Genomic DNA, 21003 nt, shown 5'->3' on the forward strand with positions numbered 1-21003 from the left:
GTTTCCATCTTTTTGGACAGCTAGCTTTAAGCGTACTGTGGGCTACTGCAGCTGGAGTTATTCAGTGCTAACAAATATGTCATTTTTCAGCTTCTCAGAAAGAAGAATACTGAACCAAGGAGACGACACTAGGTGAATTAACACTGGAGGGTTTTAGTTGATTTAAAAGGCGAGGGTAGACATCATATCATAGCCTGTTACACTGTGAAATTTAAGATAAGCTAGCTAACTGGCTAATCACTCCATTTCTCATTCAGCCAGTTATGATATTTATACAGTTTAATAGGGTTGTTTTATTTGAAAGTGTGGTTGTTCTTGAAACTAAACAGAACAGAAAACAGAAAAACTACATAATCAGCGTTTCTACATGTCAACACAATCTCAGTGATTGTTAAGGCCTACTAATTAGCCTACTATTTACTTATTATTAATGAATGATTTTGGAGACCTTGTGTAAATATAGTTTTCTAATTAACCTAATTTTCTACTTTTACAACGGTAACTATAATATTAACAAAATATTCAGTTTGATGGAAGCAGCCCATTTAGGTCCAGTTTGTAAGACGTACTTTTATTCTGAAAGTAAATTTGCCCTATATCCGGTACTGCTGAGTCTCTCTCGGCTAAATGACACAGCTGATGCAGAATTTGAAAAAGCTGCGCAGACCTCCAGTAGGAAACAAGAGTTAAACATGAGTTTGTGTATATGTCGACTTTTCTCTGTTAGCATTTAGTGACAGTTACAGAGACGTGTCAATATCAGGTTTATGAATATTAGCAGGTTTCATGTGTTAAAAAAGAAAAGAAAAACCTTGATAAAGTAGATAAATACACTGTCATTAAACATCCTGGAAACTGTTAAACCATTAACAAAGTTTAAAGTTTATATGTCTGAATGTAATCTGGACTAAACTCTAAAGAAGTTTAGAGATGTTGAAGAAGTTAGTCCATAGACCACCCGTCACCTGCAGGGCTCAAGGTCACATCTCAGTATCAGCTTTGAGGAATTCAACATAACATTTCAGCAGATGCGCTTCCTTGTCTGACCTCTTAACGCTTTCATTGTTACAATACTATAATTTTAATCATATTTTTAATTAAATATGTTGTTTTATTCAATTTTCTAAGCATGTGCCAGCATGGAAAATTAAATTATGTGTCTGTGTCATTCATGCACCTCAAAGTCCCCACCCCCCACTACCCACACCACACACACACACAGAGTCTTACACACAGACACACACACACACGCCTTGCCATTTTATTGCTTTGTGACAGCTGTCTTCTGAAGTCAGAGGGTTTTAAAGATGGCAGAAATTGGCCCTCATGTCAAATAGTCATAACAAACATGTGGCTGTTGCACCTTTGGAAAGACAGAAATAACCATGTGGCTAGAAAACCACTAGATCAGTGAGAAAATATGGATTTCATAATTTCAGTGAACAAACCATTAAGCCTTTGTAAATGACTTGGTACCATTACTTACTGCAGTATGTATTTTCTATGTTACACTTAATCCACTGTCCTTCTAACTGTGCAGAATGGGGTCCACTCAGAGAAGGAGAAACATCCAGAAGTATACACACGCACACATTTATACATGTACGTATGCACATACAAAAGCACACATAAAATGCACCTCTCTCAAGTTTTAACACTGCTTTTGCTTATCATTGTTTTCAACTTTCCAGCTCTGATTGTGTCCCTGAGATGTTTTGTCTTGCTTTGCCCTCAGGTGGTGGGAAACTGCTATGACATCCTGAAGGAGTCCACTTTATCAAAAGAGGGGTCATACTGTACATGTCAAGCAGCGAGGTCTGGATTATCCACGTGTAAGAATGAAATTAAACATAATTAAGTTACATTACTTACATCATACAGTATGTATTTCTGAGGATGCCAATTAAACTACACAGTTATTGTACGTGTCTCTTATTTTAAAATTTGTTTGAGGTTTGGTTGGTTGATTCTTATTCAAGTAAAGTGAACAAAGTGATCAGAGACCTGGGGGCACAGAACTCCGGAGGCCCCAAGAGTCCGAGGTAATATGATTAGCTGTAATTTTGTTGACATGCACAGTACCAGGACCCTGAGGCTGAAGCAGCTAAGTGGAATTCAGCCATTACTGATTTTATCATTTACACCTGTGCTTTTACTGTGACTTGTCAAAATGTCTTGAGAACAGGCCTGTCTCAAGGCCATGTATTGTCCCTGTATCAAAATCTACTTTTAAGACCATTAGTTCAGATGTACTGCCATGACCCTGTTTTGACAAACTGATTCCCATAAAATATAACTAATTAATTTACACATTATTTTGAAATAGTGTGAAATAGTTTATGTATTATATTACTTTATGTTTGTAAGTTGTGAAAATTGATTAAATTTACAAAATAACACCACATGTTAATTTGTACCCTATAGGAACCTTGATTTATCAGTTAATGCTTAGTCATGGATAAATTCATAGATTGTGACAAATTTTGGTGGGCTATTTATAATAGATTGTATGAATGGTTTATGGGGGTTTTAAAGGGTAAAAAAAACAGATCAATTACCCCTGAAAATTTACCTAATTGAGAATTTAAGACCATATTAAGGTAAGGTATTCAGGGATCGTTCACCCCTTAAAAACTTCTTAAACCTTATGAATAGTCTGTTAAAAACACTCAAATATATAAAGCCTTCAATCCATTAATTTCATTCTTACCTATAAAATGTTATTAAAATACCATAATTATGTAATTATTAATGGGTAAATTAATCGAATTTTAAGGTGAAAAAAATTAAGGGATTCTGTATCATAGTGACCGTTTCTGCATCTTGTTAAAAAATGCAAAACAATGGACTTGTTTTGGTGTGCTGCTGTAAATGAATGGTGTTTTCAGCAATTAAGAAATCTTTAGTAATAACATTTCTGTGTCTGGCTGTATTGCTGAAATCAATATATATATCCCTAGACTCAACCAGAGGTTTTATTGGGCCACCCACTGACCTCAGACCAGCCTCTGACTGGAGCTTAGCTCATAGAACCTCCATCTATGACACGCTCCATTATGGTGTCATCAGAACCTCTGCAGCACCTCTGTCTTCAGTTGAGCCTTCCATAGACGAAACTCTGTGAGAGAGATGAAGAGGTGTTGAGCACTGACATGGAGAAGGAGAAAAAGGGGATGAACACACGACCTGGAAAAACACAACCTGTAAAGCTTTTACCAAGAAGAGAAAACATTTCCAGACCAACATTACAGCACAACAAGGTTGGTTTAATATATGGCTTGAACAGTTACTGCGTGAATAATGGGGTTATCTGATAATATATTATCATCCAATAGCTACCATCCTCTGTCATAATAAAGGGTTACCAATACACCTGTTGCTTAGACTCTCAAGCAGTGTAGTTAAGCACAATTTTGAGATTCTTGTTCTTCAGTATGTCAATTTTATGTCACCTTATACCTCCACTCATCCTCCACTATTGTGGATTGAGTCAATGTATTGGCATTTTTCATAGAAGACATTATGACATGTCACAGTAAGAAAAGCACAATAATAGAAATGAATAGTTGGTCACTGTGATTCATTTGTTTTGGCTTAGGAGTGACTTTACTGTTAATGTTTTCTGACATAAGTCACTTTTAATAATTGTGCTGCAGCAAGAAATCATTGTAAAGTTAATGTCATATAGCCTGTCAGTTAGTAAGGGTTCAGATTTTTGTATGTTTCTACACCGAGCAGCATTGTGCCACCATATTTTGCAATGAATCCCAGTGAAACAAGTAGTAAACATTATAGCCTAAATTACACTTACAAACATACCCTCTGTTTTTGCTCATAGAGTAATTTCACCATTAAAAGCAACAAGACCTTACTGGAGCCGAAGTCTGTCACTAAAAAGGTTGCCAAACGCACTCAACAGACAGTCCTGCCATCAATCAGCAAGGGTCCTCCAAAAACCCAAAAGGATTTCAGCCACACTCAGCACAGTGTCCTGCCACCTATTTCCAAGGGCCGGCAGAAAACCCAACCGGGGCTCAGCCTCAATCGTCATACTTTGCTCCCAGCAATCTGCACGTCCCCACAGAAAGCTTCCCATCCACATGTTATTCAGGTCTGTCACAATAATGTTTGTTTATCCATATATTCATCATTTTATTTTGCAGGAAATTTCAATATGTTTACTTGACACTGTATGCAGCAACCAGAGGGGATACAGAGGAGCGACACCTCCCCGAAGGAAACCTCTGCTTCCAAGGAGGAGCAGAAAGTCAACAAGACACCCCCTGTGGAAACTTCAGCCATGTCCCCAGAAGGTAAGAGATTTTTGGGTTGTTCTTTTTTAATTCTCAGTTTAGAGTCTTTTCTGATTTCCTTGTGAGAACATGAGAAAAAATATCTAACAGATCTGCTTACACCACACACAGCTGTTCTGAGAGATTCCAAGCATTATCTAACAGAGTATGAGCTGGAAGAAATCAAGGACTACAAAGAGGTGTGGTACGTGGGAAAAGAGGCCAACAAGACTCGTTACTCCAAGGTCACCGAAACCAACGATATCAAGTCCTTCAACTCTGGCTATGACACTGAGGAAGGATTCTACAAAGCAGTAAGAGCTCAAGTATTTACTATACAGAAACAAACACTTCGATCCATTCACAGAGAAGCTTTAATTTCATGTTAAAGTAATTGTTGACAATGATTTGAAACATTTCCCCATCCTATCTTAGTGATAAGATGCAACATTTCTTTCTCATGGTATACTTAAACTATTGATAACGCTATAACCATTTATTTCACAGATTATCAGTGACCACTTGGCCTACCGCTTTGAAGTACTAGAGTTGATTGGGACAGGCTACTCTGGACAGGTCCTCAAATGCATGGACCACAAGACCATGGAGCTGGTGGCTATCAAGGTCATTCGAAGCAAAGACAGGTAAAAAAAAAGAGACACAAACAAAATGGTGACCTGGTCATCAAAACATTGCTTCGTAGCATCTTGGGCTGAAACTCTATAGGGTACCTCGGGTGCCTTAAATACTTTAGATGTCAGTTGTACATGCAGCCACCCACACACGGTTACAGAGTTCATATTGTTCTTTAATGGTTTTTCAGTGTTCATCAGCTGGGAATGGCTGAAGTGAAGATGTTAGAAGTCCTGCAAGAGCTAGACAAGAACAACACAGCCAACATTGTCCACATGAAGGAATACTTCTACTTCCGCAATCACCTCTGCATCACTTTTGAGCTCTTTAGGTACGTTTCCTTATTCTTTGAGTGGGGGAACATTTCAGATATTATACAGATGCATTCTGGATCGCACTGCAGGTTGTTTGAGGTTAAAAGTGAAAGCAAGCCTCTCACATTTATTTTTAGAAAGGACCTATATAAAGCCTTAAAAGACACCTATCCACGTGGCTTCAATGAGAAAGAGGTGAGAAAATACACCATAGATGTGCTGAAGTGTCTACAGTTCCTCAAAAGGAAGAGGATGATCCATGGAGACCTTAAACCGGTAGGAACCACAGCTTCTGAAAAATCTTGCATACTGTTGTTACTGTGTTTGTGCCACAACTGATTCAAGATCAAGTTTCCTTGCCCAGTATAATAATGTTCTTTCTAAAAAAATACTGATGATAAACTGATACTTTAGAGAGTTTCAGTAAAAGTATGAAAGTACAAAGTCATTCTTATGGCATGGGTGTGAGTTTGTGGACAAACTATGTATGGCTTTCAGTGAATTCATACTGTGTCCCACTGCCAGATCAGAGTATCCCTGAACCATCTATATGCATGTATGTGATATTTTGACCACTAGGGGGCATCAAAACTGTAAACTTTCCAATTCCACAAATAAGGGCTTTAGCGTACTCTTTCAGTACTACAGGCACAAGTGCCCAAGGGGTCCAAGGCCCCCCAGGGTTCATTGGCAAATGAAGGAGACACATAATAAAAACAAAGACACTAATCAACTACAAACACATGCAAAATGATTACAAAGAGATGCTAAATAATGACAATAATGAGATCAACAAACCACAAGCAAATGAAAAATGACCAGAGACATACACAAAACAACAACCAAGGGCTGCTAAATGAGTACAAAAGGACAAAAACATTACAGAATTACTCAAATTAAACACAAAGAGACACAAAACAACTACAAAGAGACACAAAATGACCTTGAAGATACACAAAAGGATTACTGGGAGCAGCCTTTTACATGACTGTGCCCAGCAGCCCACTGTCTCATCTGTCCACGACTTTAGGTAAAGTCATAGTACCTGTTTTGCAGGATAACATACTGCTCTACAAGAAGGGCGGTGAGAAGCGTACAGCAGTCTGTGACTTTGGAGGGAGCTACTTTGCAAGAGACAGAGGTCAGTGTGAATTTTCATCATCATTAAGTAAGACATTTTCTTGTTTCTTGTAGAGTCATATAAATTTCGCAAGCAAAACAGAGATAATGTAAACACTCGCCTTTTTAAAAAAAATCTCTTTCCTTCATCTTCCTCCACAGACCATCCCCTCATCCACACTCTGTACTACATGTCCCCAGAGATGCTCCTCGGCAAAAGGTGCAGTCCGGCTACTGACATGTGGAGCCTGGGCTGCTTGTTAGCTGAGCTCCACCTCGGTCACTGTCTATTTCGTGGATGTAACTATGCAGAACAGTTCAACTGCATAATGAAGGTAATATTTAATCATTAAGTGATGCTATCTTCGTTCCATTCAAACTGTTGTCATAATTCTTTCAACCGTGATGCAACCTTTACAAGTGTTTGATGTGAATTCTTGTAGGTGCTGGGTGTCCCTCCTCCAGAGCTGGTGATGGAAGCACCCAAAAGAAAAAATTTCTTTGGTGAGCAAAAGAATTTAAAAATGTAATGAATTTACTGAAAAAATGTCCTCAACTTTGCAGAGCCTTGCGAAACTTACTTGTTAATTTGTCATGGTTATGCAGATTGTAATGGCATCCCATTGAAAATTAAGGATATAAGACGTCACAGAAGCACTCTGATCAAACAACTGAATTCTAAGAGTGTCTATTTTGTGAATTTCATTGAGCGTTGCCTTCAGTAAGTGCCCATCTCTCAGAAACATATAAATATAGCTCTCTATAAGTATAATTCTGTTGAATTGTCTGAATTCATTTGTTATTTTATCACAATTTAAATATCTTGTAGAATCTCCTCTTTACAAGCATGTGTCTTATTATTTAGATATGATCCGACAAAGCGCTTAACACCAGAGCACGCCTTGCAGCATCCATGGATTCTTATGAAAGAGACCAAACCTGTAACGAACGCTGGCAAAACTAGATCAGGTAAGCCAATGTCCTAAAACCCTTAGTGCTCAACAGTAACACATATGGAGACCATGTGCCACATATCTGGCAAAGATGGCAACAATTGTTTGTTGGATTGTCATGAAATCTGGTGCAGATATATATGGTTCCTAGACGATGAATTTTCTTAACTCTTATGATTCCTGGCCTCTTCCCCTGGTGTAACCAGCAGGTCAAAGTTTGATTTATATGATGAAATATCCCGACAGCTACACTTCAGCTGTGTCCCAATTCAGTTGGCGTATCCTTTGAAGGATGCATTCTATGACAGTCTGGCATATGAAGACTGCATAGACTGTGAAGGCTGAACCAAAAGGAGACAGTCTGGTTGACAGAGAATTTACTGTTTATCCTTGGCCACTGTCTTACTTACGGAGCCCGCCGATTCTCTTTTTTAAAAGTGATTTATCACTTTGTGGTGTTAAAAATTCACGCTGACTGTCTTTCGCAAAGTAGCTCCCTCAGACTGCTGTACGCTTCTCACCGCCCTTTTTGTAGAGTAGTATGTTATCCTGCAAAACAGGTACTATTACTTTACCTTAAGTTGTGGACAGAGTATGAGACAGTGGGCTGCTGGGCACAGACATGTAAAAGGCTGCCCCCACTTGTTGTCTCCCAGTAATCACACACTTGGGATACGTTGGGCTGCAAAGGATCCACCCGTTGCCCATGAAACACATTTCTTGACCACATTTGAAGGATGAGACAGCTTTGTCATGCTACTGTGGTGCAATTGGTCCTCAAATGTAATATGGACTGCTAAAACAGCAGTTACCATTTTCTAGTCTTATTGACCACTCAAAGTGCTTTAGAATGTGAGCCACATTCACCCATTCACACACACAATCATACAGTGATTACATTTACACATGGAGTGTTTCTACCATTCACTCACACTCATACACTGATGGAACAGCTATCAGAGGCAATTTGGGGTTCAGTGCCTTGCCCAAGGACACTTCGACATGCGGACTGGAAGAGCCAGGGACCACCAACCTTCTGATAAGTGAACGACCCGCTCTACCTCCTGAGCCACAGGCGCCCCAAATGTAGCCCATAATACATCTATGAGGCAACCGTCGAAGAATGCGTCTTGGGGCTAATTTTAATGCACATATGTATGTTCCATAGGGGGTGAATCCCGACTTTGGTGATGCCCCCACAAAATTAGACTTTGTCCATTTCTTTGGTGTATGATCAAATATTGCAAATTTGACATTTCCAAATTTGACGTTAGCATTACTGTGACGAAGTGCAGCCTAAAAGAGTAGCAGAGTTATGGCCACAGTAGAGTTGCCCTAAAAGAAATATCATGATCATTTGCCTTTCCCTGTGTACTTTTACTCAGATGCCCCGGTGCCCATGAGCAAAAAAAAGCCCGCCCTGCTGAAAAGAGAGAAAATGCTACCATTGCAGTTGCAGCCAATCACAAAGACCAAAGCAAAGAAGGCTGGAAATTAAGAGGCACATAAAGGTACCATATAACAGTCACTCCAGTGCTACACATTGATAATGCCCATTCACCTTCATTTTTATCTGTACCAGCATTGTGGGATGAGGCGCTGCAGCAATGGTCAGTTGGTTGTCATCAATAATTTCCACCCTTTCTCCCTTTGTGCACATAGGTGTAAATGTGAGTGTAAATGGTCTTGTGTTTTTATATGTCAGGCCTGTGATCGATCGGCGACCTTTACAGGGTGTACCCCGTCTCTTGCTCAATGTCAGTTGGGATTGGCTCCAGTTCCCCTACAAGCCTCAAGGAAAAGCATTATACCTAATGGAGGGATGGATGGAAAGATGCTTCCCCTTTAATTTCCTAGTGCTGTGCATGCTGCCTCACTGTCACACTGTTGTGGCTCACTGGGATACTTAAATTAAAAAAAGCCATTGTTAATGCCATTAGTGGCACCTGTGTGTTTCCTACTGCAACAAGTCAAAATGTTATATAAAATAAAATAAAATAAAATGTTAGATACGGCACCTGTGATATCTTGAAAATAATCAGCCCATGAACATAACCATAGCACATTAAAGGTCCAATATTTTACTTTTCACTTGTGTTTTATTTAAAGTGTTGAGATCCATAAGAATGTGGTTTAAATACTAAAAACACAAGTTCAGTACTATATATAGCAGATTTCAGGTAAACACTAAGAGAACTAAGAGAAACCAAATCCTGTACGGCTTTGACGGTGGGTCGAGGTGGGCTGGGCTCATGGCATGGCTGAGGGCAGTGACTGCTTTGCTGTGGCATCACAAAGTTGCAGAAGTCCTGGCGGCTCATTTTAAGGCTCAGTTTCTGAACACAGGCTGTGTGCATTTTTCTGTGGACGTTTACAATATTCATACAGAACCTAGACCTGCTTTATAATCAAAAAAGACAGGGAAATCTCACTTTTTTAAAAATATGGGACCTTTAAATGAGTCCTGCTGGGAGTTTGTTTACAAATTGCTGGGAAATAAATCTGCCACTATTTTGGATTAAGTCATTCTTCAAGCAAAATTGCCAAACATTCTCTGATTCCAGCTTCTCTAATGTGAGGGTTGGCTGAACGTCTCTATTTTATATCAGTGTAAATGTATCTGTCTTTGGATTTTGGACTGCTTGTTGGCGCTAGTTGAGTTTTAAAGATTGATTAGTTTAAACCACAATGAACGCACAGTCTGATTTGTATTCTTTGCTTCAAATAAAACATGTAGTTTTACAGATATTATTCAATAGATTTCGATAGACATTTTCTCCTGTGTCACATGAACTTAAAGCCAATGAAATCAGTGTTCAGTGAGATAAATATATATACAGTGTTTATTTCCAGTATAAAAATGTATTGTTGGTTCATAACATTCATAAGAACCATAAAATATTTTAAATTGTATTTTTGTGCAATTCGTATACAAATGTAGCCACACATGTTTTGCTATCAGTGAGAACATTTACATGCATGTCAGCATCCTAGTTGCAGGTCTTGGAATATCAAGAGGCCTTGACCATAATCTAGATACAATATTTATGGTATATTTATGGTATCTATTTATATTTATGCGGTAACTTGGATATGGAAACTGTGACAGTTGCAAGTACGACTCTGTCTTAACTGCTGAATCAGACAGCCACTGACTGTGCAGTCAGAGCATAATTTTTGTTTTTGTACAATGGGCTAAATATTTGCTGCAAACAATGCATGAGTCAATGTATTTGATTGATCGGGGTCTTGAAATTAGAGCTGACTTTATGAGTACAAACAGAACTGTAGCTCTCCATCATCCATGACGTTAACTTTGTAGCACTGTTTCCATGTAGGCATCTTCACGTCTCCAGTATATGGTAAACATCAAGGTTTTTATTAGCAACACGCTTTGGTTACTTGTTGTCTGTTTGGTCTGGTGTCCCTCTTCCTGTCAACTCCACTGTGCATGATGGTTACAATTTTGCTTTCGTGGTAAATTTCCATTTACAGATCACATCTGGAAACCGCTGCCACCAGCTTTTGATCTTGTCAACATTAGCCTGTTTTTACAGCGCACAGTCCACATTTATGCCTTTTAGAAAACTTCCACATAACCCCCCCTTTGATTTTGACATTTACTCCACGAAATGCAATTTGAACCCTTTCCACGCCATTAAACGCGATTTGTTTGAGTTTATAACCCCAGCCCCTCCACGATCCCTCCTCAGACTTTCCAAATAAAACGGATCCAGCTGTGCGCGGCTGTGCGCCCTCAGTGCGTCACACTGCCCTGCTACAGACACACAGCGGCGACCGGGAGGAGGAAGAGAGGGGAAGATGTCTGGTATCATGCTGCTGTCGGTGTCTTGGAGTTTGTGTTTGCTGTGGGCGACCGGCGGGAATGCGCGGAGCGGGGCGGTGATCCTGCGGGACGCCCTGGAGCGGGGCCCGGTCAGCCTGAACGACATGTTCCGAGAGGTGGAGGAGCTGATGGAGGATACCAAGCACATACTGGAGGAGGCAGTGGATCAGGTCTGCGTCACATTTTATTCATTTATACAAAGGCACTGTTGTATAGTTAATTAGAGACATACTGCTATTCATCTTATCCTGTTTCAGCATCTTTTATACTTTTTATAACAGCGGACAAAAATCAATGTCATCCAAGTTTAACTGTTTTTGCGGTCAACTTAATGTTAAGGCTTAGCAACACTACACAGGGTTTCCATGTCTGCTTTGTGTCTGACCCACATCATGACTGAATAGCTCTATTAATAGCAGTTGTTAAAGTGGATATTTGTCCTGTCAATACCATACAAGAAAAGGTAATACTGAATAACCTTATCCTTATATACCTCTGTAAGAGGTATATAAGGACACAGATTTTTTTTTTTTTTGTAAGATTGCAACTGAGACTCCTGGAAGGTTTGTTATTTTCCCCTAGAAGTGGATTTCAGCAGGTTTAACAAGCCTGCTTATGTCTGGTTTTGATCATTTGCGAACTACTGGGAGGTTTTCCCCTCATGTCATCCAAGAACTGGAGATTAATATCAAAATAGAAAATGCTGTATATCAACAAACTGTCCACATTTATAGCCCCCTCGAGGATTAATTCTTTGATCCCCATATGGAAATCATGATGTATGAACAAAATGGAAATGCTGTGTGTTGTATTTTATGTAAGATTTACGAATGGAGTTCACATGTATCCTTACATTCAACAGATAACTACCGAGAGTGCAAAATCATCTTTAACATCAGCAGACCTGCGTCTCAGCTATCATAACGAAACTCAGAGGATTGTTAAGAATGGAGACAGAGACGTTCAGGTCCTAGACAGGACTGACAAGGTAGGGGTTCATCTTTACAGCATTTAACCCCCTCATCTTTCAGAGGTCATTTTGTCATAGATGAAGAAAAATATATGATCTTTACATTTGTGAGTAGGCTGCAGGGTTGTGAAACAGAAAGACTGTGATTTTAAGGATGCAAAAATACAAGTGTGTAAGGCCTGATATAATATGTCACCTTTTTTTTTTTTTACTATTCATAGGAAACTAATAACAAAACAGGAGAGACTCATCTTTCACACATCCACATGGAGCTCTCTGGTCTTTGGAACAGTGTGGATCACGTGAGTCTTTTGCCCTCCCTTGTCTGGTCTGTGATTAGTGAGTAGTTAGAGGACATTGGGACAAATGCACGTTTCACCATGTGTAAAGTGTTGGGTCTTCTTGCAGAAATTTTTCATGCTCACATGGATCCTAACTGTAGCAGTTTCAGACTCTTTCAGTCACTTTTAGTGGCAGTGATGCACAGTGTATAGGCAGCATTTTGGAAATACAAATGAAGGATCTGAGTCCTCATTATGTTTTATGGCATTCCAGTGAAAGCATCAATCATTTAGTGTTTTTAATTTTTTTTTTTTAAAATGTCAACTCATCCAAAGCACTTCATTTAAATGTAATGTTGTAAACATTTCCCCTCACCTCGGAGAGGTGGAGTGCTTTCTGAAACTGGGACGGTGCTGTCTCTACTTGTTTTATACAGGATGAGATCATCCAGCAAACTGACCTACCATATACTTTTCATAGTTCTAGCTTGGATTGAGGTCATTACTGCTGCCTGTTTTGCCATTTTCCTTTACAACGGCAGTTCTGATCTTTTACTTTCCTGGCAGCTGTACAGAAAGTGGTTATGTTAATAGAGCTTCCTGCTGGAAAAAAAAAATGCCAGGGAAAGCAAGTACGCCTGCATACCAGGCAGGGTAAGGTCTGCTCTGCTCTTCTACAGTGACTAACGGTATAGAAATTTCAGCTCCTACATAGTCACGCTTGAATTAAACTCAAGGAAGTCACAGCAAAGTTGACTGACTCAGCACTTCAGAGAAAATATCCACATGCAAAGACTTATAGTTTTAACTGGTTGCTTTAGGTGATTATACTTTAAAATTTAGCTACTTTCTGTCATTGAAAGCTGTTACAGCTGCATACAGATGTGTAAAAGCCTTTATATCTGAAGTCCCTTCACCCTCTGCACGCATTTTATTTAGGCGATTCAAAGGTAAAATGATGTATGGACAAAAACGATGTATGGTCATCTAACTTTGTTTTAGAAAAAAATGTTTTAGATAAACAGTTTTTCTCATTATCATTACTTCTCTGTCTCATAGTTACAGATTTTTATCTCATAAGTATAAGAAAATATCCTAATGAGTAGTTTTGAGATGGTCGTAATTATGAGACATTGTCATTTGAGAGGACAGAGGGAATTTGCCAGAATTCACACAGTCAGTTGAGGCTTTGACAGATATTTAGGCCCATATCACTGACTACTATTGGCCAATGCAGTGAACTGGTATTTGCCTGCAGCGCACTGAGCGTGCCTGTTAGTATCTTGGTGACTCACCATGCTTCCCAGGGGGAGGAGAGATGTAGAAGAGGGTGTGGTGACAGTTATCCAGTGGTGCAATGCATTCACTACATACACTGCAGTCTTAGTGCCAAGGATTACTGCGTTTTTATAGGTCCACCTCCTATCTGTTCAAACACCCACCTGTTTTGTTCCAGAGTAGTTTGTTTTTACTCAGTGAAATCAAACCATGTAAACCTCCCTAAAATCTCCCTTTATTCACAGTTTGCTCGTCTTTCCACTTTTATTTTATGTTTTTCTACCAGCTGATATGGGGTCATGCAGACAAAAGGTTTTGATGTTTGACTGGCATCAAGCTAACACCAGCTCGAAGGAATAAAGAATAACGAGTGATTCTTATCAGCTCTGAAATCAGTTAGTAGTTCTTATGGCCAGCCGTCTGAAGGCAAATCAACAGGCGTGTTTTCAGAAATAAAGAAATCTCCACTGAGACAAGCTCTCTGCGGGTTTCCCAAACCATCAGTGCACCATGACTCAGGAGAGCCCTGTGTTTAAAGGGGATGAATAGTGAATGCGATTGACCACAAGTGTCACAACCTCTAACCTGGCCGCCTACAGTGAAAATTGATATTCTGTCTGATCCCACCATTTCCAAGTGCACCACAGGTGTGCTGAGCTCACCTGACCGTAAAATACCAAATACCGCTTCCTATGCCCCTGACTCACTGGGCAAGATGCAACTAAAAGTATGGTAATACACTACATTTCACAATGCATTGTGGGATAATATGAGTCCACTATATAGGGTATAATAATTCTCACTATACATTCAGACAGGGCTACAAATGGTGAACTTACTACACTGTGGACTATATACCCATATAGCAAAATGAAACTTCTGGCCCAGTATACAACCCAGTTCCATGGCCCAGGTCTGGGCCATACACGTCCACATCTGGGTAGATTCTGGCTGTTATCCTCCCGTGTTGACCAGATGTAGAAGTAGCATCTGACAGTCATGCTGTATGTAGGCCAGACTTGGGCCGTGGAACTGGGGCATGTACTGGGCCAGAGGAGACACAAGCATGTGGCCCAAGCATGGGCCAGATATCTTGCTATCTAGGTAGGGAGTAGTGAGTGGTTTCGGACACAGCCTGAAGAGATCAAAACTAGCCAGAAGTTAGAAAAATGGAGCTAAATGTATGCTAAAGATAGCTAGCCAAAATATCAGCCATAGACTGAGTATGTGTGAAGCTGCTTTACTTATGTGGTAGTTTGTGTGAAACAACTGCATCAACTTAACATGCTACAACTACATGCAGCGTATGTCTGTTTGGTAGCTATTTTAAGACTTAGCTTGGCCAGCTGTAAATTCACTAGATGCCTACATGGGGTCTATCACTCAGTGAGCAGTCAATGTTACTTTCATTCTCCTTTTTCTGCAAAGCAATTTGTGGAAAATATTTTTCTAGAGCGGTATAACAGCTTTAGTCATCTGGCATTTATTAAGATAATTGCAGGGTCGTGGGTTGTTGTGTAGTGTGGCCCCTATTTGCAGTTTCCAGCGTGTCTCTGTCACCACAGTAGTGTCTTATCTTGTATGCTGAATAAAGAAGGAACATCTGTATTTCTGCAGACATGTACATATTGACAACAACACAAAAAAATGGGGCTTTATCAAGCTGAATAGCTCAGCTGGAAGAGAAAGTGTTAGCAGGGGGCAAGGTGTTGCCTGAGGTGAAGAGAGAAACCCAGCCATCGCCTGTCCTGACAAGGCATGCTCTTTGCACGTTTGTGTGTCTATGGGTGTGGTCAGAGCCTATGTGTCACGTCCAGTCAGCGTGCATACATTTTGAAGAGAGATTCACTGGAGAGCTAATAATGCACTTGATGGTGGAGAAGCAGCAGACATACTTGAGTGCCTGTCATTATGCGTAGCCCTGCTTAATGACAAACAGATTCTACTGTCAGGCTCCTGATCCTGTCTCCGACTTTGATACATTGCAGCCAGCCTCCGTAATACGTGCTGTTTCAGGGACTTGGCTCTGTTTCAGTGTTGAGTTCCCAGAGGCAACGCACACAAAGAAAAAGATTTCTTTAAATAAAAAAAACATTTAAATGGTGAGTTCACAGCAGGACAGTGCTGTTTTTGGCAGACACTGTTTCCTCTGACCACTGGAAAAGAATCAAACTAAATCTCAAATATCTGATTAGCGTTCCAAAATTTGACACTGCAAGATAAATCAGATTTACGCTGCAGGAAAAATCATTTCTTTAGTTTACAATACACGTTGCATGACATTAACCCTCTTGTTGTATGAGGTGTTCCTGTAGATAATTGAAAATAAAAACATGATTTAATATCATGTTTATTCATTTCACCTATAAAGGAAGAGTTTGATAGCAGAAAATGCTTAAGAGATTAAAACATTAGGGTTAAGTCTCAAGCGGTGTGTCATGCTGGGAGTCATGCAGGGAGAGGTCACACAGAGGAGGAAAGGATACTCATTTCTTTACCCTTGTCAGGTATAATCAGTCACATGACCAGTTGCACTTCACTTTTTCAGTCCTTGTCATTTAGTAAGACATGTTACATCTACAGAGTAGGAAAGGAATCAAGCGAAGAGGAAAGAGAGGAGACTCTTGAGATTTAGTCTCGTCACTGATGTCATACAACTGACAGTTTCTACGGAGACGGGCTGTGGCTGGCAAAAACACAACAAAGCAATAGACGGTCATTAGGTGCGGGTGCGGTGGAGTACAACTGTTCCTGTGATGCAGGGAAATGTAAACCATAATTATATTTGGTTGAGTGCCTCTTGGTGGTGCAGCATATTACACTGTCATCTCCTGAGCTTATGTTTTAGACAGTCCTGATCTACAGTCTAGTTTGACCCACTTATGATTCAATGTGTATTTTAATTCTGTGCTCTGTTGCCGACTTGTTATCTCTCCTCCCAGGAATGCATGGTGGATGAGGACTGTGGTGACCTGAAATACTGCTTATATGAGATTGAGAACTCCAAGTGCCTCCCCTGCATACCAACAGATATGGTAGGGATTCAGTCAGTGTTGTCTTTTGCAGCTATTTGTTCAGTTAAAGCTGCACTGAACAATATTTTCACTGAAACAGTGGATTAAATAATTGTGTGTAATGTAAAAACCTGTCACTCGTAGTGACGAACCCACTGAGAACTGACGCTCTATGAACCATTTTAGCATCTTTAAGCTCATTGTTTTCAGGTACAGGTTCAGGTTTATGGTCATTTCCACACATATGCATAGACTTTAAGGACATGTGCAAAACAATAAATATGTGCAAAAAACTACATAATTATAGACCAGAAATAAATATTAACACACTTACATTAGCAGTAACAACTACAACTTGGATGTAACGAACTTGACTTGGTGCAATTTTGGCAAAACAATCTCTAAATTTGGATGATTGAAGTCCCCAGCAATCTTGAAAAATCTCTCTGGTGTGCTGTGTGTCGATCACTGATGCCACAGTGAACTCATCCACAGACAGCATGGCCGAGCCTTCACAATCATAAATTTCACAAGCAGCAGAACAGTCTTTGGACTCAACCACACTAACTGTGGTGCGTTCCACTGGGCAGCATCAATTCCCTGTCGGCTCAGTAGCAAGTAAGGACTTTCCAACTCGATAGCCATGTCTGGAAAGTTGCAGTGTAGCCATATTTCAATGAAAACAATATGCAGCAGTTCTTCATTTCATGCAGGGTAGCCCTTCGTACCTGCTCTCCAGAAGCAAGTATTCTTGTTTGCTCTTTCTTTTTACATTTTAAGATGATTAAAGTGCCGTAAGTACTGATATGTTTGGTCTTTAGCTGAAAGCTCCGATATACCAACTGTATGCTACCTGCTCAGCACTGAACGACAAAGTCAGCATCTAGCTGGTGAATATAGTGGAATATTTAGCTGCTGAAGAGCCAATTTTTTTTTTTTTATGGCATCAACTCTTTGTATCATATTTTCATGATTCATTAGCATCTGTCACAACGAGTATCTTTGCTTCTGGGTGGAAGGTTACTTAAAAGGATAAATGTGTGGGAATGATTTTTCCATCAACAGTCTGCCTAATGATGAATACCTAATGATGACACTTCATCTCTGTCACCTGCATGTCCAGCGCCCTCTCTCTGCTCTGTGCCATTAGGCATCCTCAACATGTTCTGTAAAGCAACCCAACAGCTGATTTTAGACATAATCTGATCCACTGCTGCGTAATAAAAAATGAATTGCTGCTAATCTAAGCAATGTACAGTCATAGGAACTTGCGTTAGCACAACTAAGTGTCTCAACACAATGCAGAAACTTATGTGAAACAATGTGTGTTAAGCCTGCATAGTAAAGCAGCATCAATAAAAATACTAAAAAGGAGCTGATGACAGTATGGGTGATGTTACAAAAATACCTGAAAGTAGGAACAGACTGTGCGTGCTTTACTTGTTTCCCCACTCAGCCCTGCACCAAGGATGAGGAGTGTTGCTCAGATCAGATGTGTGTGTGGGGCCAGTGCACAGTCAATGCCACCGAAGGAACAGAGGGAACGATCTGTCAGGGTCAGAGCGACTGCAGGTCGGACCTGTGCTGTGCCTTTCAACGAGGTGAGCTTTAACAGGGACGTCCTCACAGACCGACCCCAAAATAACACACACCAGAGAAACAGACTCACTTCAGTTCATGTCATGTTCTACAGAAAGAGTATGAGCTCAAATATAACTATAGTGTATGTTATTTGGAGCTAAGGTCAAATCAGTCTTGCTTTTTTCATCATCTATTTTCTCTCTTTTTATGCAATGTATATTTTACTTCTGTCATTTACTACTGGGTTATATTGTATTTTTCAACTGCACTTATTTTTACTTCACTGCTTCTCATATTTAGATATTAGTTGCTTTAAAATGCCCCAATACATTTTGTTGCTATTGCTGTGTAGAACTGAATTTGGGTGAACTGACGTTGATATTTTCTTGCTGACCTCTAGTGGTAACTAGTGACAATGCTTTCCCTGTCATTTCCATCTCAGACTGCAGATATAACCCTAACAGTAAAAAAATAAATTGATAAAAGTAATTATATCTTTACTTCACATAAATTCAAAATGTGCTAGTTTAGGGTCAAACTCCAGTAATTAAACATCGTCCAGGAGTGGAGACATCCTTGGAAAAATGATCTTGTCTGGAATTAGTCTTATCACCTGGGGAGCTGGAGCTGTACAGACCTATTATTGGTTTAGGTGTAACAACAAGAAGTGGGCAGTTAATATTTATAGGGATACAGCACAACAGCCATTATGACTGACTGAGCTGGCAATATCAAGATTGCTTTTCTCATTGCTGCTTCCTCCAGAGCTGCTATTTCCAGTGTGTAACCCCAAACCAGGGAAAGGGGAGTCCTGTCTGAGCCATCCCAACCTGTTGATGGATATGCTGGCCTGGGACCAGGAGGGCCCCCGTGACCACTGCCCCTGTGCTGACTCCCTCCAATGCCAACCTCATGGGTGAGAGCAAACATACACAAACGAGGAGTGTAAATCTACTTGTAAATGTAATGTTTTCTTTAATTGCTTTTTTTTCTCTCTTATAGACGTGGATCTGTTTGTGGAGAGTAGTGCTGGAGAATGAAAAGCATGAGGAAGTTATATTAAACTACATCATGCTGTCCAGAAGCTGTACGAACATCCACCAAAGAACAGTCCACCTGCTGATCAACAGTTTATTAAAGTACTGGATATTGCTTCGGGGCAGGACTTGCACTGTATTATTTATGCCTTACTGCCAATCTGTATTATATATCATGAAGGAAATAAAAGACCTGTTTTTGGTTTTGACTGAGAACCAAGAAAAGTGCTACTGTGTTATTCACTAGTTCAGTTCAGACACAGATTAACTTATTTATTTTTTGCTGAGTGGATGATAAAAATTACAGCAAAAAAAAAAACAGTGACCAATAGAGGGCACAGTTAAGCCTGTTTTCTGTGTGTCAGGAGTGTAAACCCAGAAATAACACACACACACACACACACACACACACAAAAATCCATGATGAAAATATTCAAGATGAGGCTGATACCCACATGATTATAGTGCGGACTGATAGAGATCTTTGTCTCTCTCTCTCTTGCTCTCTCTCTTGCTCTCTCTCTCTCTCTCACACACACACACACACACACACACACAAATAGTACAACTGTAGGGAACAAAAAGCTCTTTGATTTGCATGTTAAGATAGTTTTTGGATTCATCTTCAGTGATCTTCCACAGAGAGACTAAATATCTATGGGCATCTGTTGATGCTTTAATGCAAAATCATAGAAAAAATGTCCATCCAAGTTTTTGTGTTTATCATGCAAAATATTCAGAGCAAAATTTACAGTGTGGAAGATCTTGCACCTCTGCCAAGACTGCTCACCACCAGCTCTAGCATGTGGACGCCTGTGCACCTGATGCCATATCCACAAAGACACTGCTATTTTTTTATATGTGCTTTGGCCTTTTGCCCTAATGCAAATTGTCAGCGTTGTCGTGTAGACAGGGAAAGTTTTTTGACTTGTGATGTCATTGTTATCCCTCTGAAACCGGTAATAACTGTTTTTCAGGTTTCTGATTGGCCAACCTGGCTTTACAGCTGGGGTCATTTCGCTGCCATTTGGTTTGGATTGTTCTTGACAGTACTTGATAGCATGTTTTTGTGTTCTTGAGATTTTTTTTTAGCCTGAACACTTTGTTAACCAGTCTGTATTATTTCAGCATAAAAGTATTGGTTTACTGCTGTCAAGCTGCCATTATTTGTAGACTGTGTGCAGTGGGATTTTGAGTCAAGAGGGTATTTCTCAAAGTGGTGAGGAGGTCAAAAGGGGCCCAACAGCAAATTTTTGCCCAATGGGCCCTGTAACAACATTGTTTGCTGCGTCCAGGGCACTGATACCAGAATGGAAATGTCCACTGCAAACAGTGGGTCAAATGCAGAGGATGAATAATGCCATAGTTAATGAAACTAAAGTGAGGCTATGTAACTCTTGCTGACAACAGACATTTACAGGATGGTAAATGCCAAAATGTTGTAACTGTTGCACAAATTGAGGGGATGATGAGCCAAGAAGTCAGTAAACTGTCTGAATAATCTAGCAACATCTGCTGCATCTAAAGACCAAGTTCGGCTGAGCCCAGTGCATCAAACTCTTCATTTGTAGGAGACAGATTGTTTTCTACCAAAAGGGAAATAGTCTTCCTTTAAGGTGATGCTAGAAGCTGATTTATGCTCTAATGTTGACATGCACACAGGCACTTTAACTTTTTTTTTTTT

The 21003-nt window shown here is 40.0% G+C and overlaps 2 protein-coding genes across 7 annotated transcripts; both read left to right on the plus strand.

The window, feature by feature from the left end:
• On the plus strand, positions 1–11163 carry LOC139637683 (dual specificity tyrosine-phosphorylation-regulated kinase 4-like). Of its 6 annotated transcripts, none has more exons than XR_011694667.1 (17): positions 1–132; positions 1541–1602; positions 1736–1832; positions 2961–3260; positions 3839–4111; positions 4199–4313; positions 4425–4606; positions 4800–4936; positions 5116–5256; positions 5377–5515; positions 6296–6380; positions 6521–6693; positions 6802–6862; positions 6965–7079; positions 7224–7327; positions 8697–8921; positions 9017–11015. XR_011694667.1 is itself a non-coding variant. In XM_071506563.1 (17 exons), exons 4-16 carry the CDS (start codon positions 3153–3155, stop codon positions 8807–8809), a joined length of 1746 nt encoding a protein of 581 aa, XP_071362664.1. In that variant the 5' UTR covers positions 1–132; positions 1541–1602; positions 1736–1832; positions 2961–3152; the 3' UTR covers positions 8810–8822; positions 11025–11163. The 6 variants fall into 6 exon arrangements, 3 of the variants coding, with proteins under 3 accessions (XP_071362664.1, XP_071362672.1, XP_071362659.1); XM_071506563.1 differs by lacking the exon at positions 9017–11015 and adding an exon at positions 11025–11163 and having other exon boundaries at positions 8697–8822; XM_071506571.1 differs by having other exon boundaries at positions 8697–8822; positions 8974–11015.
• dkk3b (dickkopf WNT signaling pathway inhibitor 3b) lies at positions 11134–19544 on the plus strand. The gene is made up of 7 exons (XM_071506660.1): positions 11134–11328; positions 12021–12146; positions 12350–12430; positions 16630–16722; positions 18158–18302; positions 19048–19198; positions 19285–19544. The coding sequence occupies exons 1-7, from the start codon at positions 11134–11136 to the stop codon at positions 19307–19309; spliced, it is 816 nt and encodes a 271-aa protein (XP_071362761.1). The 3' UTR covers positions 19310–19544.
• The last annotated feature ends 1459 nt before the right edge of the window (positions 19545–21003 follow it).

This window comes from Trachinotus anak, unplaced genomic scaffold, assembly GCF_046630095.1.
Source record: "Trachinotus anak isolate AG129_WGS33_773 ecotype Australia unplaced genomic scaffold, CSIRO_AGI_Tana_v1 ptg000002l, whole genome shotgun sequence".
Taxonomy (NCBI): Eukaryota; Metazoa; Chordata; class Actinopteri; order Carangiformes; family Carangidae; genus Trachinotus; species Trachinotus anak.